Source organism: Sphaeramia orbicularis, chromosome 1 (assembly GCF_902148855.1).
Source record: "Sphaeramia orbicularis chromosome 1, fSphaOr1.1, whole genome shotgun sequence".
Taxonomy (NCBI): domain Eukaryota; kingdom Metazoa; phylum Chordata; class Actinopteri; order Kurtiformes; family Apogonidae; genus Sphaeramia; species Sphaeramia orbicularis.
In genome coordinates, this window is record NC_043957.1 from 15,159,110 (window position 1) to 15,178,501 (window position 19,392).

General features: G+C 39.2%; 1 protein-coding gene across 1 annotated transcript in view; it reads right to left on the reverse strand.

The window, feature by feature from the left end:
* Positions 1–3,904: 3,904 nt before the first annotated feature.
* The window catches only part of kcnh1b (potassium voltage-gated channel, subfamily H (eag-related), member 1b), a 38,380-nt gene continuing 22,892 nt past the window's right edge, over positions 3,905–19,392 (reverse strand). The window contains 4 exon segments of the mRNA XM_030156769.1: positions 3,905–7,096; positions 12,026–12,222; positions 18,399–18,651; positions 18,732–18,931. Of these exon segments, the coding sequence (XP_030012629.1) occupies positions 6,260–7,096; positions 12,026–12,222; positions 18,399–18,651; positions 18,732–18,931 (1,487 nt within the window). The 3' untranslated portion in view covers positions 3,905–6,259.

The following is a 19,392-nucleotide window of genomic DNA, read 5'->3' on the forward strand; positions in this document are numbered from 1 at the left end:
AACCCTCGGCATGTAAATGGTTTTGGATTTTTGGAGGTTAAATTAAATACAACTAATGGTGATATGATTAAATAAATCATCCTGACCACATATTAAACCCTTATATTAAACCTCCAACACAATGGTGCTAAATGTCCAAATGTCTGTAGGTTGATGATGGATTCAGATTTAATGGAATAAATGTCAAAGAAGAAACATCCACGGAGAAAAGTACAAAGTATAAAACCATTTATTGAGGTTTGATGTGATATTTTAGAAATAAACTTTGTGCTGATAGTTTTCATTCCTGACATTAAGTGAAGAACACATTGAAGATTACATCAGTGGTTTTCTTTCAAGCTCCTCCCCCAAAGTGGTGAGTTTCTAAACAGTGCATACGTGATAATAGTATTAATAAGTACCACTTTAACATGGAGGTGCTCTTCATGCACAGAAAGGCAGATCGACGTTTCAGAGATGACGAGGCCTCGGGCGTTTTATGTAATGAGTCTGCTAGAAAACCACTGTTGTCGTGCAGGGCAACCGACGATCAAAGTGCATCAGTGTCCATGGGGCTCATGGGATGGCGCCATCGACACCAGCAAAAATGGCAATAATTGCATATTAAGACGATAGATTATAGAACACAACACAGAAAACAGGACATTTCAAAGACAAACACACACCTCACATCATCAGTTTCAGTCAAGTATATTTCACTGGAATCTGTGTCTTGACGCCAAAGTTTGACACTGAACAGATCCAGTTTCTTCAGTTCTGGGTAACCATGTTTGCAGATGATACTCAACTTAAAATTGCAGAATTTGACTTATATTAAGACTTTAAAAGTGTTGCGGCCAAGTTCTGAACTGATCTGAGAGCTGTTTTAATTTTTAGGAAGACGAGTCCGACAGGATATATTGGTCTGATCCGGCGATAAACAGAAGGTTAATGCAAAGCTCTGGCATTTTACTCATGTTTGAAGATGACTCTCAAACTACAGAAATTTATTTGTATAAAAAAAACTTATAAGAGAACAGTTTATGAATCACTGAGCCTGTTTAAAGGACTCTGAAGGTGTTTAAAATATTAAATAGGAGATCAGAGGATAAAAATCGGATTAGTTATGAGGTCACCTACATGGTTTTTAGGGAATACAACACTCAGCAGTAGTATGTAGTATATATTTATAGTAAATACTTATATTTGTTTTTGAACAGATTCAGTGTTTTTTGGATGCTGCTTAGAGTCATTCTATTTGCAGATGATACTCGACTTAAAACTACAGAATTTAACTTTTTTTAACACAAGAACCTTAAAGTCAGAACTGATGTTTCATAGAAATGACTTTAGATTTTAAGGGGCCAAAGTTTTATTTGTACAAAGACATTATTATATTCAGTTATGATGGACTTTAATCTGCAAACCAGTCATAGAAAGCATATGATATGGAGTCTTTACTTTGCTTCTTCCTGTTTTGACCAGGATGTTCTGGTGAAAGATGAATTTCAATTAGTTGATCCTTGTTAAATAAATAATCAAAAAAATTAATAAACCAATAGCAGTTGAATGTTTTCTCATTAGTTGAGGACGGGGATGATGAATCAGAAAATGATACGGGATTCTCGATCTGTCCACACCTGTTCATACATTTATGCCACAAAAAGACCTTGTGTCTCTTTTTTATGGCATTTCTTTAACTATAACCTTTGGAGTTGCTCTCATTTATCTACACTGTACATCATATATCTTCTAAAATAACATAAAAATGTCAAGTCACATCACCATCATCATCATTCCTCTTCTTCTTATTGCAAATCTTCAGGGAAGTTTTCAGATAGAAGATAAAACAGTACAAGTCTTAGTTTAAGGTTTTACATTAACCGGCAGAAGCCGATCTCATTCATTCCTCTTAAATCATTTATGATTTGTCATGTTACACAAATAGTTTTTCCACAGTTTTATGGACGTTGAAGACACTGAAGTAAAGGTGTTCATCAGATCATTGGCTACAGTGCTGTTCTTCATTTGGAGATTGGAACGTGCTGTTACAACTCAATAAATTTAATTTAACAATTAACGCTAAATTAAAGGTCCATTCTGTCCATTCTTTTCTGTTGCTGGAGAAATGTGGATTTTACAGCTTCTTCTGTTTTGGGCACATCAATGTGAAAAGTTCAACCATGAGTCTGGATCAGAAACAGTTTCTGATGTTAAGTTAAAATGATGTAAAGCAGAAAATTAAGAATTAAAATCTTTGTATCTACATCAGTGAAAAGCTGATGAAATAAAGTGATGTCAGTGTAAATATTAGGTGTTAATGTGATGGAAAAGACAAGTAAAACTGATTTTATTTCGAAGACAACTGCTTGCATAGACGAGATTTAAGGTTTACTAAACTAAAATGGAGGCACAGATGAAGAATAAACCAATCACAGTTATTTCACCCACATTGTTCTCCATTAAACTTCACTAAAACATATTCCACCACTGTGAACCCAGGGAATTCTGGGCTGTTCTAGTCCTGGTTCTGAGGTGGTACAACCTCCAGACCTTCTAAAAACCACTTTGACCTGAGCCTCATTATTCCATCACTATACATCTGCTTTCCCGACGCTACAAGACTATCAGACACAGCACTACGTCTGGCTTTTAAAATATGGCAGTTTAGTTGGTCTTCATTAGCCCCGCCCACAGAACCTGACGTAAGCAGGTCTTGACTCTGAACAAAACCAGGCTAAGAGGCTGGATCTGAACCATGGAAACAACCGACAGCAAGGGTTGGACTTATGGTAGATATCACTGGTTCTGATGTGACCCAGTTTCACTCCAGAACAAAGTGAAGACCATTCTGAATCTGGAATGAAAAGGAGGAAACTCAGATATCGAATGACGTTGCTGCTGTTTGACCTTATTCTGTTTGTCCACAGGTGTCATCAGGTCTGAGAAAACACAGGAACCAATTAAAGAAAATAACGCAATATAAGACACAACATGTGTCCCAGAGGAGGGGGCGTTTTCATCCTTCTGCCCCCCAGTGGCCGTATATCTGGTGATGGAGCTCTACATCTTAAATCATTCTAAAGTCCAACAAAATCCACAGCCTTTGGGATTTTGCAGTGACTGTGGTGTGAGAAAAAATTTGCTTTTCAAAGTGATAAAAAATAAATCATGTCGATCCTCATAATTGGCTATAGGGCTCCCTCGTGGATGGGAATCTGTTCTCAGGTCAGATTAAATGAATAAAAAAAAAAATGTGTCAAACAGGCTCAGTTTCATCCAAAATGTGAACAACATGAATAAAGGTCACCTGACTCCCCCTCCTCCTGCCCTAAGAAGCCAATAAAAAAAATCACAGCAGTGACCCATGTGACCTTAACATGTCTTAAAAAGATGAAGCCAAAACGTGACCATCGCCTTTTCAGGTGAAACCACTAATTCTCCTTTTATTTTTCATCCTATTCAGTAGCCGTGATTCCCAATCTTTGATTCGGGAACCAAAAGGAGCCACAGGCCTTTTATTTTTTTGGGTCCACTGAGTAAAATACATAAAGATATGCAATAAAATGAATCATTATCAGCACTGGGATGTTTAGTTTTGAGCAGATAATTCAGATGTGTTTGTTTGGGATTAGATGTATTTGTCTCAATAGTGAGTTGTTCACTAACGTCATCAGTTTTAGAGGTGATTACTTGTGTTCAATAATCTATACCAGATTTATGAGTTTGGGGATCAGAATTTTGGCATTTATTTAACATAATGTAATAGTATTTAAATCAAATCAATTTTATTTATAGAGTGCCAAATCATAACAAAAGTTATCTCATGACACTTTACATATAGAGCCGGTAGAAACCAGACTCTCAAGCCAATATACGAAACCCAACAGAATCCTCCAGGAGAAAATACTTGTGACTGGTGACAGTGGTGAGGAAAAACTTCCTTTTAACAGGCAGAAACCTCGAGTAGACCCTGACTCCTGGAGGATGGTCGTCTGCCTTGACCAGTTGGGGTAAAAGAGAGAGGGTAAAGGAGGGAAAAAATTTAACAGGTCTCCAGATGAAAAACTCTGTCCTTTAGTTTTGTAAAACCTGTAAAAACCGGTACAAGTGTTTGCTCTGTTTTAGGGACTATGTGATTGTTGAATAATTCGACCATGAGAACATGCAATGATAAACATAACATCCTGAAAGGTGAATCCAAACCATCAGCTCTAACACCACATCAGGAGAGTAAATCTGGGAACGCCACTGGTCAGATCGGACAAGTGCTGATAAAGAATTTAGCAGGTTTTTTCTGCAGCTGAAGATGGAAGTAGATGTTGCTTCCTTCTCTGTTGGACGTTAACTGCAGATTAAACATGACACTTAATGTTAGTCTTTATTATTTGATAAGTGCTGATAAATAAAACAGTCAGCAGTGCAAATGGGAAACCCACTCATCTAATCGAGTGAAAAATAACAAATTTGAACTGTATGTTTTAATCAGTTTCACAGGATGTTGAACTTTTGTGGCTGTAAATTTATGTTTAATGTATTTTCATCTGTGTAAAGATGAAGAGAATGTACAGCAGTGACTTAAAATCTGCTTGGTTGTTTTTTATTTGTTGTGTGATATGAGTTTGATTTATCAATTTTCTATTCAGAGGTTTATCAGTTATAGAGAAAATCTAAGTAAATGACTGGTGTTTTGTTCTAAACATTAAGGACATTGTTTAAGGAATGAAAACTGGAATGAAATACTTTGATGGAGCATTTTTAGAAAGAAACGAAAGACAAAGATGGGATGTGTTTTGGCTTCACTTGTTTTCCGTCATGTCGCAGGTCAACAGACTGGTTTATACTGGTTCCTTAACCATCATCAGGTCATGTGACATATGTCTGTCTTCAGTATCAGGTGGGGGTTTGGTCTAAATGTGACCGTCCCTTATTTAATTCCTAAATTAAAGAGTCATAATGTGAATTTTAAGATACATTTCTTCAAATCGACTCATACCTACCAACCCAAAACCATTGGATCATTGTTCTGTTCACATTCAGATTCATTAAATCCCATTGGGGCTGAAGACGAAACATTGGAAACATGCAGTTTTATAAAATCTAAGATTCAGCTCCTTCATTCCAGTGCATCTAATAAAGCATTCGTCCAGGACCTGAAACATCAGCCTGTGCACAGTGTTTCTTTTCCATTGAGACGTTCTGTCAGAATCCCCCAAGCTTCAGCACAAAGTCTGGTCCTGATATTCAAAGGCCTCCTGCTTTAACAGTAAGAGGTCAGTGAACAACAGCCCCAACAACCAGTCACAGAGCAGCGATTTGTAGCATTAAACCCGCCTCTTCCAGTTGACCACAACGGTCCACAAACCTGAAAAAATATGGAAAAGATGAGATGGGCATCGGTTTGGGATCCTGGATTAGTCACAACATCAATTACACATGTGAACAATGGCGGTCCATGAGGAGGGGCCAGACTCCACCCTCCCTCACCATGGAGGCATGTTTAATGTCTGCATTTGCCTGGTTCCCTTGACACAAAGCCATAGAGGATGTGGATCAAGTTTGCATCGTTGGAGATAAGAAAGGCAGCGTTTTGTTCAACAAGATAAAGTACACAAGTGAAAACCACAAGTAGAAATAAAATGAAAACACAAGTTCACCATTAATGTGAAGCCTCCATCTGCTGACATCAGACGTCACCTCAAACCTGATCTACAGTCAACACAGTGAAGATCATCTAAACATCCTCCTTCATGTAGAAGCTGCAAACTGAGGTTTTTACTTGTGTATTTTATGTTGTAGAATAAAAACCCTCAGTTTGTGTTGAATCACAGACCTTATTTCCCCCATTTACCCATAAATCCACTGACTGTGAGACCAGGGAACTGGAAGAACAAACCATGAACTCATTAGTTCCATCTCCATCACCAGCATGTTGTCTTCTACACTTAAACTATTATATTTGACCATTAACCGATGAGTGCAGACATTCTAGTCTCAGGCTTTGAGGACCAGACCCAACAAAACCTCTGTATCTTCTGCATCACAGTGGAAATCTCCGGTTAAAGCCAACGTTAAAGCCATCTGCTGTTATTGCCTTAATCTGTGAAGGTCTTCCAGAGGACCAAAGGTGCTATCGATCTTTATTCTGTTCGTTACTGGTTTCCAGTTGTCTTTCAGTTATTGCCTAGAGACACCAACGAACAACCGAAGTGCAGTTTAAGTTCTGATATTGGCCTTGTCACGGCATCAGGAACAGTCCACCTCCATCCGCCGATCCACTTTAAGAGAAGCTGTCTTTGTCCGAGTCAGGTGACGGCGGCCGCGAGATCTCGAAGAAGGAGCCCGATGACTTCCTGGATTTGAGGAGGCGGAGCATCTCTGCTAGCTGAGTCTCCAGCGCTGCCATGCGACTGTTCAGAGATCCGATGTCTCCTCGTAGCTCCTGCTTCAGCTCCAGGAACGAGGCCTGGAGGCTCTGTTCGGGGATCGGACAGAACACTCTCTTCTCCTCTGATTGGATGGGGCTCCTCTCCTGCGGCGTCCGGACATCGCCCACGTTGTCCAAGCGGAGGTCGCTCTTCGTGATGCCACTGTCACAGGAATCCGTTTTCTTCAGAGACACCTCATCGTGACACTTAGTTCTATCAGGCAGCGTCTCCATGGACTCAGCCTTGGAGACGCTGCTCCATGACTCCGCCTTCACCACCGACTCCTTGAATCGACCCCAGCCTTTAGCTTTGGGCGGTTCCACTGACTTACAGCCGCTCATGTTGCTGTTTTGTGTGGCAGCGGCGTGCAGCATGCTTCGTCCTGAGGTCCGTACGGACGAACATGTGGATGAGGTGGTAGGTGTGGCGGGGCTCTCTGTTACCATGATGATACTGGTGGAAGCCAGGATTTCCGGCCTGGATGGCTCCGGGTGAGACGCGCCTTTCTCCACGTCACTGCTGCCCTGAATTCCTCGCTCAGCTGCCAGACGAGCCTCTTTCTGCTGACGGAACCGCTGGAAGAGGCGTCGCACTGGGTGGTCGGGGGGGAGGTTCAGAGGAGCCTCGTTCTTCCTCTTCAGCATCTCCTCCTCCTCACGTTTGACATCGCTGATCTTCCGGAAGATAATCTGGTGAAAGACAGAAAATCAGGGAACCAGTCAGACGAGTTTAAGTGAACTATGAACGTCTCAGTGGTTTAAATGGAGATTCATGTTCCTGCTGCATCACATCTATGTTCATTTTGCTGTTGGACACTTTTAAGGTGAATGCATCTGTCCTGTACAAACCACATATCTGTACGTCAAACAGGCTGCCCTACCTGTCTCATATGAAGCAGAGGATGACAGGAATCACAAAAATAATTTTCCAAATACATTAATATTTAAATAAACGCACTACACATGATACAGCAAGTGAGTACTGGGTATAATCTGCATTCAAATGTAGTTTGAAAATATTTTCTGTTGTTTCATGAGCAGTCAAGTCACATGTTTCCTGTTTGGGGCGCTGCCCAAGAACACCACAGTCCCTCATTATAATGGCGCATGCACAGTAGACCGCCTCAACTACAAGAGATAGGAGACCCTAGGGTGTAAAAAATTGAGCCTAAGCACCACCTGCAGGAGTAAATGTTACATCCAAAAAAGAATCAAGACCTTCCTCAGAAATGGAATCAGAATAGGTCAATAAGTAATACTACTGGGCTATGGGTGAACAGCTGGATAGCTCAGTAGTGATTATAACAGGCTTTGGTGCAGCAGGACACAGGATGGATCCCTGGTACGAGTGGTAACAGTCATATGTTTTAATCCTTATGCTGATTTTCAATTTTTTTATGGCCATGCGATCCATCTGCACCACCTTCACCCCTGGTCTAAATGCATTGTCCATATTTTCAGTGGAAAAGACACTTGTCAGGGACATGATTAAACAATAAAGTCATAGAAAAATGTAAATGTTTGAAGGACAGACAGGTGAAATTTACATATAAAAATACATGATTGAAAACAAATATTATGTATTTTTATTTTAATTTAAATTAATATTTTAAAATAATGGTGAATGTACTTTGGTGTACCCTAGTGGTGATATGAGGTTATAGTGCAGCTGAAAACTGACTTGGATACTGTGCCCCACTAAAAAATTATTTATTGAGCTGCCACTGCCTGTTTCAGCTTCACGACGATGCGTTTCACAGAAAATTTAAAGAGTCTGTTTAGATCAAGACAGAGGATTGCAGACTCAGTTCAACACTAATATCAGGGTTTTCAGTCAATGATGAAGAACAAAGTTAGAAGATAAATGTAATTGTAAGAAAAAAAATCTCTCAATGGCCCCGTAGCTTACCGGCCAAATTAAAAGTTTCCTATCTCTTATAATGGGGAAATTTTTCAAAGTCGCACCAAATCCAGAATCAGATCCGGATCCAAATAATTTCACTAACTTTTGTTGACATCATCATAAAGAAGCTGTATACCAAGTTTGAAGTCAATTGGAATTGTAGTTTCGGAGAAGAAGACGATTGAAAGTTTTGTAACGGATGACAGACGACGACAGACGTTAAGTCAAACTAATCAATCAATAAATCGATCAGTAAATTATACAAACTTTGAAATGTTGGACCATTAATATAAGGACGTGGTGACTGATACATGTATCATAAAACTATACAACAGTACATCATCAGTCAGCTTTCACATCTGAGGGACACGTTATTGGACAGAAGAAGAAACACATGTATAACGTAATGTCTGACCTGCAGATCATCATCGTGGGTCACATGATCCACTGGCAGCCAAAAGGCTCACGTCTCTGACATCACCTGGTCCTACTGTTTACATCACTTGTCCACTGACAGTATCAATACAACTCTATTCACAGGGTGTGGCTTCATCTCAGTGGGTGTGGTTTGGTAGCATATGTATCCTCCTTCAGCGTCGTCATAGTAATCCATCATAAACTATTTTGTGACGGTAGTTAAAGTGATACAACAATGAAGGAGGATGAATGTTTACTTCATAATTTCCAGATTAAAATGTTATATTAACGTTTTTTCCAGTGATAATACTGTTTAGACTCAACCCTGAGCATTTTCAGAGACTTCCGTAGCGTCTGATGTCATAACATGATGACACGTACATGATGTAATATTGACCTACTGATTCTGATCTACTAGTCTGTGATCTGCATGATTTTATGTCACATTTAGATTCACTTGGTTTCTTCTGTGATGATGACACAGATCGTATGTGAGTTCAGTTCTTGTCGATGCCCTCAGTCCACAGCGGCCATTGGTAAAAACGCTGTGGTTGCTGATCGATGGCTCTGTCTCTGTTGCTGTCGATGAAAATGCCTCATGTTGTCGACTTCAGATGTGATGAGCCGGAGTCATGACGCATCAGACATGATGGCGTGGCTCATGTGCTGATGGCAGTGTCGACATCCCCCCCAGGGGACTGTACATCAGCGCCGTGGTTCATTTCCTGCTGCCGTGTCAGGTGTGCGGTGTCCAGGTGATGAACATTCTGCTTCTTCTGCAGGTGAACTCAAGGCCGTGTTTCACTGACGTTTGTGGAACGTGGATGCGACCTCTGCCGAAGCCATGTGACCCTGAGCAATGTGCAGCGTGAGGCTTTCCCACCGCCGTGTCATCATTATGTGAAGCCTCGAGCCAATCAGAGAGTAGTGTGAACTGCAGCAGGGAGGACGTGAGGGAACTGCTGATGTGGACCAAAGTGGACCGATGCGGGCTAGGAAACACCACAGACCTGGACAATGGACCGACTACATACATGTTACATATGTCATACGTTTAGTGTTTGATGCTTTTCTTCTTCTCTGGTCATTTTTACGATTAATTTAAGTCCTAATAATCAACTCTTAATAATATGAAAAAATAAATACAGATGAGAAATAAATAAGAATTCAGTATATTTTCTGTATATATCAATAATATATTCTGTAAAAATATTTTCTGTGTTTTCATGATGGTATTCTGATGTATTCTGTGTATTTATATAATGCTATCAGTGTGTTTTCAGCCTGTTTATTTAATTGGTGTATTTTCATGTTATTTTAATCAGTGTGCTCTGACTTACTCTCAGCCTTTTTTTTTAAATTATTGTATCATAAGTGTATTTTGTGGTGTATTTTGAGTCTATTTTCTTTCATATATCAGTGTGTTCAGCATGTTTTAAGTGTATTTTTCTGTGTATTTTAAGTGTATCTTCAGTTTGCTCTGGAGTATATAAGCTGTGTATTTTCATCTGTCCTCAGTGTATTTTGTGTAGTATTTTCATTTATTTTCAGTGTATATTCAGTGCATTCCGAGTCTGTTTTCTGTGTATTTTTCCATGTATTTCCAATGTATCTTCAGTACATTTTTGCATGTATTCTCAGTGTGTTTTTCATTTGTATATTTTCCATGCATGCATTTCCTCAGTGTATCTCGATCTGCGTTCTCCCGCCTCCCCTCGGTCCGTTTCCTTGCCGTGGCTGCAGCCTGTCGACACGGCGGCGGTGGGAGGTGACAGATCCTGGCAGGTCATTTCTCTTGGCATTGTCGTTATTGCACAGCGAAGCAGAACAGGACACGGTGGCTCAACATCGATTTACAGCAGAGGCAGTAAAAGCGGCAGAGAAGAGCTGGTCCTCCATCTGCTCTGAGCATCTCCCTGCTTTTTACCACTTTTATGAACAAAACGTCATTTGGAGTCACGTATAAATATCAGGACTCAGAATACACCGGTGTTGGTTTGGTTTCAGGTCAGTTCTGTAGGTTCTTCGGTTTCACTTCTCGTCCTTTGACATTAACAGGTGCATAAAACCACACATATGTGACATGTTTCCACTTGACGGTAAAAGCAGAAGTATGTTTCTTATTTTTATGTCATCACAGCTGTTTATTTCACCTCAGCTCTTTTTATTCCCACGAGATGGAACAGATTAAGCGGATGAAGCCATCAAGTGGCTGATCTGAGGTGTGTTTACAAATGTCGCTGTCACCTCAGATGTCAATGATCCAGTGAAGCTGTTGATGTATTGATCAGGTTTGGTTCAGTAATTGGTCAGTTTAAACTGACCTCTCAGGGAGCAAGGACTCGTTACCAGCTGACGACAACAGAGGAGCTTCTTCATTACACCTTCATCTTAAACTGAAGCGTCTGTTTTCAGCAACATCAGGCAGGTTTAGACCATTAGTCACCATTAAAACCAGGTCTGGAGAGGATCCAACCACAGTGCACAGACACAGAAACATCCATGACTGGGTCATAAAAATGTTCTCATCACATATGTATGAGGACAAATGTCAAACCATTATTATAATATTATAATATTTATTATTTAAAGGCTGATTTTTGGCAAAACTTAAAGAAACCATGTGTTCATTTGTATTTTTAAGCCACATTTCATGACATCACATTTAAATAAAGGGGGATTCAAGTGTTATTGGTTCAATATTTTTAGACCTGGTTCTGTTCCAGTTTGGACTGAACTGAAACAGGTAAAATATGGAATATTTCTAGTTTGTGTTTAGACTCTGCCTCCTCTGGACTCAGCCAATAAGACAGAGAGACTGATGGTCGAGCAAGCAACAGACTGAATACGAGAAAGAGAGCGGCGATGGTGAGAAAAAATTTTGAAAAATAAAAATAAAATGTAGTTTCAGATTTTTTCAGTGGTTATGTTCTAAAACACATGGATCAACCACATCATTGCCAGCAGCGGTGACAGATTCATCAACTTCACCAACTGTACAGATTGTTTTCTCATTTTGTAAATAACACATAAACATCTGTAACTGTAATGGTTAAACTTTGGTAAAACTTTAACCGTTTTAGTCTCTGACAGAACTGTATGTGAACCACAGCACCGCCCTCAGACCACCACACGATGTATTTAGATGGAGATAGAGTCTTACGGCTTAAAGGTTGACCTCCAAAAATGAACAGAAGAAAAACAGAATGAAAGTAGAAATAAATCCACCGCCACAAACTAAAACTACAGATGATAAAACAGTCACCGTCTTCACCAATAATAAACCCCAGCGGTCTCACCCTCTTCCGGAGGTTGTAGGTCAGAAGCAGGTTCCGGGCAAAGTGGTTGGCGAAGTTGGCGTAGAACTCGAGGACCTTCTGCAGAGCGTCTCGTTTGATGATGTGGAGGTCACAGTAGGTCAACGCTCGGACGTTAGCGCACGACTGAGCCAAGGTCATCTCCTTCCAGAAGACGTCACCGAACACGTCACCTTTACCTGCAGCACACCCACAATACGGACAACCAATCAGAGAATAGAACCACTGAGGTCTGGAATGGTTCAGATCTGGATCAGATATTTGTCCTGAACCTCGAATCCTCAACAACATTCACTCGTTTTCATTCATTTACACTTAAATTCTACAGGGTTTGAGGTTTTAGGTTTAATTTAGATTTACTACAGTATGGAAGTGTTTTACTAATTTTATATGTTAATATGTATTTTAAGCTTCAAAGTCAATAAAATGTAGCAAACTTCATAAAACTGAAATTAACAGGAAAACACTTATTAAAAACAAAACAAAACCCAATAAACAAAAAATATTAATTACAAAAAAACACCCAATAAACACTTATATTGAACATTTTTTCATGTCTTTGTTTTAAAGCAACACTTTTTAAGTTACTTGCCCTCCCCCACACACACTTTTCTCAAGTTTTGTTATGTTATTTCACTTGTGATGTTAAGAAATAAATATTCAGAATTAGGAAGTTTTTACTATTTTTTTTATAGACAAAATGACTCACTACACATACGCACAAAAAGTACCAAAAACAGGTACCATTGTATACCAGTACTGGTTCCCAGGAACTGAGTATCAGTATATCAGTTTAAATGTGAAAGGTACCAATCCCTACTTATAACCTAGACTTTTATTTGGTGCTAGATTTAAAGAATAAAATAAAATGGATTAAAATAGTTTTGGTTTAGTTTGGTTGAATAAAGGTTTCAGTTTTGAACTCTACTGTGTTTGCTCTTCTAAGTTTAAGGATCTGGACCTGGATCTGGATTTGTCCCTAGTCTCAGATATCCCTTTATGGACACTCGTATTCACTCCTGAGGAGACATTGTATGAATCTTTCAGGTCTTGAGCTGAGGAAGTTTGGATTGTGTGTTTCATCCACATGGTTGATAAAATAAAGCCTCTGTCCTGATTATGTCCCAGTTCTACAGGTCGATGGTTCCACAGCAGCTGCAGAGACTCAAAAGGAAAAAAAAAGGTCTGGAACCAGGACGTATGAGACCAGTTTCCATCTGAAAAATGAGTCTGTGTTTGATGAAAACCGTCTCCTCACATCTGAGTTTCATCTCCTCCAGTTCCTCATCAAACGGTGGATGGATTAATGGCAGATCCTCATCCATCACTGTGAACGCAGACGACGCCAAAACAGGAGCTTTTTACAGCGAAATAAGGATGAGAGGCAGAGGCAGGACTTTAAATAGAACTGAGTGTGATGTAAATATTTACCCTGAGAGGAACCGATCCAGTCTGAGGTAAAACCACGACAAAAACCACATGGTCTCAGTTCAGCCCTCGTCCTTTTACGGCTGTTTCAAAGAAGTGGTTTTATCAACACCGGAGCTGGAGTCGATGGGTGCCATTGATCCCAGCATTGATCCCTCATCAGATTTCTGAGCAATGGAACTGGATCTGAATGGGTTTTCATCTGCAACTGGTTTCTGATCTGTGTGAAGTGACGTTATGGTTGATGCTGGATCTGGTCATGAGTCTGAAGGTTTTAGACCAGGGGTGTCAAACTCATTTTAGTTCAGGGGCCACATGAAGCCGAATTTGATCTGAAGTGGGCTGGACCAGAAAAATAAAAACATAATAATATATAAATAATGTCAACTCCAAACTTTCCTCTATGTTTTAGAGCAAAAAAAGTAAAATTATGTGATGAAAATGTTTACATCTACCAACTATCCATTAAAACAATGTGAATAACATGAACAAACTGAAATTTCTTAAGAAAAATAAGTGCAATTTTAACAATATTCAGTCTCAGTTTACCATTTACACATGCAAATTACAACTTACAGATCACAGTGGATCAATACACAAAACAATTAATAACAGGCAGAATATTGGTAAACTTGCACTTCAGACATTTCAAAATGTTCAGGTTATTCGCGTTTTTGTAAAATGATAGTTTATTTTAGTGTAAACACAGTAAAATGACATGAAAATGTTTACATTTACAAAGAGAAAAATTTGGAGTTGTGAGTAGGTTATTATGATAGTATTTTACTGATCGTATTTTACTGATCCGACCCACTTGAGACCCACTGATCCGACCCACTTGAGATCCTCCTCCTGGGCATGTGCAATAACAATAGCAGTTTTAATTGTGTAATAATAGTTTTTATATATTTATTCTTCTTATTCTTCTTTTAACTGTATTTATTGTCTTTTATGCCTTTGAAATTCTTATATGTTTACACTTTATTTTTGCACTGTGGGTGGGAAGTACCACTCCAATTTCATTGTTTGCTTTTTGCACAATGACAATAAAGGCTATTCTATTCTATTCTATTCTATTCTATTCTATTCTATTCTATTCTATTCTATTCTAAATTAGTCTGTGTGTGGAACCTGAACTAAAATGATTAATATCTTCAGTATAATTTTTGCATTTCATATATTCATCCCACAAGCCAGACTGGACCCACTAGCGAACCAGATTTGACCCCATTTGGCCACATGTTTGAGACCTCTGTTTCAGACAAAAGTCTCTTTTCCACCAACATTCACAGGAACTTTCATTACCAGGAATTTATTTCCCTGGTAAATAAATTCCTGGTAGTCTGTGTGGTTTGTGTTTCCACCTTCAAGTTCTAGAAAATGGATTCAGATCAGACATAAACTCAAAGTCCAGCTGAATTTCTTTTGATCATATTCTGTAAATAGTCCAGGTCCAGCCTTGTTATCCAGAGTGTGTTCAGATGGACAGACAGATTATTACAATGACCTTGGAGGAGATGAAAATGGGTCAAATGAACATCGCCGTCATTGTCCACTTCTCGTACTTTCTCTTCTTTTGCGCCGTTTTCCAAATGATCCAAACACAAACCAAGTGAATGTTGTAGAAATAGAATAAACAAGTTCACAGACGCCACTGGGTTAAACATGGAGGGTGAATGGAAGTGTGGAACACTGACAGTGTGTTCTACCAATCAGCGTTCTTCAGCACACAACTCCGCCCCCAATAATTCAAGAATCTGAAAAGTCCCTCCCCCTACTAGGAACTTTCAAAAAGGTCCACTTTGAAAATCCAGAGCAAAGTTAAAGTTCTTTCACTAGAAAAGGGGATAAAGTCGATTCTGGATTGTGTTTTAAACCTGGTCTAAACCACAATTCAACTTTCTGTCTTCATTCTTGTCAAAATATGTTCCAAACATTTAATTAAGGTGGAAAATATTTAGACAGGTTTTAACTCAATTTAAATCACACTGAAAAGTGAGATAAAATCGCAAATCTACTGTTAGTTTATTCTACTTAAGGTTCATTTAATCTTCGTTAGATCCTTGTACATATACCCACGGCACCATCCTTCCATCCTGTGTTCATTTAGTCTGTCTTATGGATTTGGACCAAATAGACAATACGTTGCACCCCCACCAGAACTGTGGGATAGGAGATTTGAAAACAATTTTCAGAGATTGTGAGAAACTACTGACATATTTACGACAACTCACCTTTCAATATCAATATTAGTGAAACCACCTCTGTCCTCATCATGTTTGGTATTATTGACTTCTCTCAAAAAACCTCCACTCTTCTTCATGGTATTTGTCCAGTATGTTAATTCAGAGCGACACCCCCTGGTGAATTGATTGACAAATGCCCATTCGAACAGAACAGACACATAGAAGACCAAGAAAAGCACTCGGAGAGCGCAGACCTCTGCGAAGACAGATCTGTCGTGCCCCCCCCCCCCCCGATCACCACCAAAATATAATCATTTCTTCCTTGTGCCAGTATCAACATTTCTTGATAATTTCATGAAAATCTGTCCATAACTTTAACATAACAGCACACAAACACACAAAGCAAAACAATCACAATACCTCCTGGCAGAGGTAAAAAAATACAGCAATATTTACACTGACTGAAACACACACATCTGTTTTTGTACATAAAAATAAATGAACCCTTAAAGACGGCTGTCACCTCAGTGTCATTTCCCATAATACCCTTGTATATGCTCTGGTCTTGGTTTAGGGTCAGGTGGTCTAGACCAAACCCTGTGGACCACTAGGCCTGAGGAGGTTCATGACATGAAGCTGAACCTGAAAGCAATCTCTACAGTTCATGTCAGTCAAAGTGTTTTATGCAAACAGGAAGTGGCGGTGTGCGCGTTGAAGAGGTTGTTAGTGAACGACATAATGAGCGTGACAGCTGTTCATTCAGCCAAGCACCCCCCACCCCCCCCGTCGCCAAAATCGTGTTGACAAAAAGAAAAACCTCTTCATGCATAAAAACACTGCTTCGCTAATGAGGCCTTGCAGCACTATTCCTCCGATACCACGGAAATAGACCAGTGTGGTCTGTGGTAGTGGAGTCTTTCAGCTCAGGTCGAGGTTGTGTTCCATGTTGTTCCGTGTCGTTCCGTGCTGCAGGTGACGGTGCTGCAGGAGGCGGAGCTCCTCCAGAGCTCAGGTGTGACTCATCTGATGCACAAACACTCTTTCACTTCCTCATTCAGTAAAAACACAGTTTCATTTCAGCTGAAAACATACATTAAGGAGGTGTTGAACCTGCAGATTTCTCTCCACATCTGACTGAAACAGACTCAAAGCAATAACCCTAAAGATTCACTTTAATTTATCCCCTCATTCAGGACTAAAACATCCACTTACTAAAAATGCTATAAAAACTTTATGGATTAATATTTTTTTCTGCCTTTTTTGCATAAATCTCTTAAACAGCTTCAATCCTGCTCAAAACTAACAAACATTCAATCAGTCAAAGGAGTTGAAGCCTTTAAATGTCAGTTTGAAACACCTGTAGTCTCTGTTGTTATTTATGAAAAAAAGAATGAATTATTTTCTATATAACAAATGTTGGGGCTGGAGGAATTTTTTAAAAATCAGTCTTGGATTTGTCAAACAGTAAAAAATATTGACTTTGGTGCATTATTAGTTTTTGTGTAATATCAGATTTAACATTCACTCCCCTCATGAGTCATTAAGGACAAAAATGTCCCACTCAAACCACATTAATTGCAAAGCCATAACAAAATATAATCATGCATTTTGTAATATTCTGGTTTCATTTTTGAGAAAATCATGTTTACCATTCACCACTAAAATCATCCATTTCCTCATTAAAGGTCTGTGCATAAAATACCTGTCATTTCATTAGTTTTTGTGCTTGTGTTTTTGTTCTTAGGATCAATAGGCTGGTAGACGGACTTGTAGTATCTATGGAAACAATCAAACGCTAATGAACACAGTAGATCCAGAATGAGATCAGGCTTTAAAGGAGTTTATCTGTGATGGAGATGAAATCTATATCAGACAGAATCTAAAAATATCTACATGATGTCGACTCCGTTCTGTTTCTGAACTGATGTTTATCGTCCAACTCCAGCGTCTACGTAATGAAGGTCTAAAGGTCCAGGACGTCCACTTCAGTGACATCAGGACAGAATTAGACACAGTCAACCGTATGAGGAACTGAGAGTCAGTTTGAGTTTTTGTTCTGGTTTCACCACCTGAGAAAGACCTAAACTCAGTCACTCTTTATATTTAGAACATTTCTTCCTCTTTCTGTTATTGTCAAACAGACGCCTGAAGCTTCAGGGAGTCCAGTTGGTTCTGGATAGAACCATGAACATAGATCAGAACCTGAAGAACCGATGAACTGAACTCAGACTCATCATCAAAGAGAAGAGTTTAAACAGGAAGTGGAGAGTTGAGTCATTTTCACCATTAAAACACAGATTTATACATATTTAGTTTTTAGTTTCTACAATAACACGTGATTTAATTAAATTATATTTACTGACTACTTATTCAGTTGTTTATATTGTCAATAGAAGCTGATGAAAGAAATTAATTTCATCCTCTGTATTTTGTAAATAACACATGAAATAACAATAAAGAAATCTTAAAATTAATTGTTTTATGTAAATGTTTACTGACTTATACATATTTATTAATTTGTATTTATTTACTGATTTGTGTGCAGATTGACTCATTTGTGTCCATATTTGTGGATTTGTTGGCTTATTTATTGATTCGTGTGTATATTTACTGATTTGTGTCTATTTATTGATTTATGTGTATTTATTGATGTGTGTATAATTATCATCAGTACTAATGTGTTGTATGATTTTATTTACAGCTCAATAAACACGTTTTACAGTGATATTTCCATTTCTCACCTAAAATGGCAACCACCTCATCGTCCTGGATGACCTCCAGTGACCCTGACACCACAAAGCAGAGACTGTCCACACTCTCTCCGGCGTGGAAGATGAGGTCACCTGGGGCGCTGTGGACTGTCTGGAACTCCATGGCCAGAGCTCGCAGGCAGCCATCGCTGGCCAGGCGGAACGCCGGATGTTCCTTAAACACCTTCCTGTTGAGGTGGACACAGATGTCGGCGCGCATGTCCTTTGGACAGATCTGCAGGACCTGAGGAAACAGCAAAGGTGACCTCAGAGAAACCACCAACCAACACAATGAAGAACTGATCCGAGGGCCACAGTCGGTACCTTGTCAGTGTCGATGCCTCGGGACATGGACCATGTGGACACGATGTAGTCCATGACCCGTTCGCTCAGGCCTTTGGGAACCTGGTACAGTTTGAGGAAATCTCTGACACTGTTGAGCATTTCATGGTAGCGGTTGGTGTTGGCGTACATCTGCTGGAAGATGGTGGTGACGTTACCAAAGATGGTGGCGTAGAGCAGAGCTGTGGACATGACCAGACAGATACGATATGATACAACTGAACCTAAGCCTCACATGAAACCCTTCATTCCACATGGGATTATCCTTAATGTCTTTAGAACATGGGCGTAGCTCCACCTCAGTTTTTTATGTGTTTTGTGTGGTTTTTAATATTGTTTTTCATTTCATTTTCACACCACTATTGTGACTTATTGTGACTGTGAAAAGACAAAAGAATTTAATATGACAGCCTTAGAACCTTTTTTAATATTAATAAAATACAGAACATTCAGGTAGAAGGAAGAAAAGTAGATTCAACCCAAATAAAAGGTGAATATGGATGAAAAATCCAAACCAATGATATAATAATCTTTAAAATAGTTTGAGTGTGAACGTGTGCGTAAACACTGGTATGAGAAGATGTGACTTTTTTTCTGTGTTTGTGTGTTTTATAAGTTTCTGGTTCTGCAACTGAACTTCATG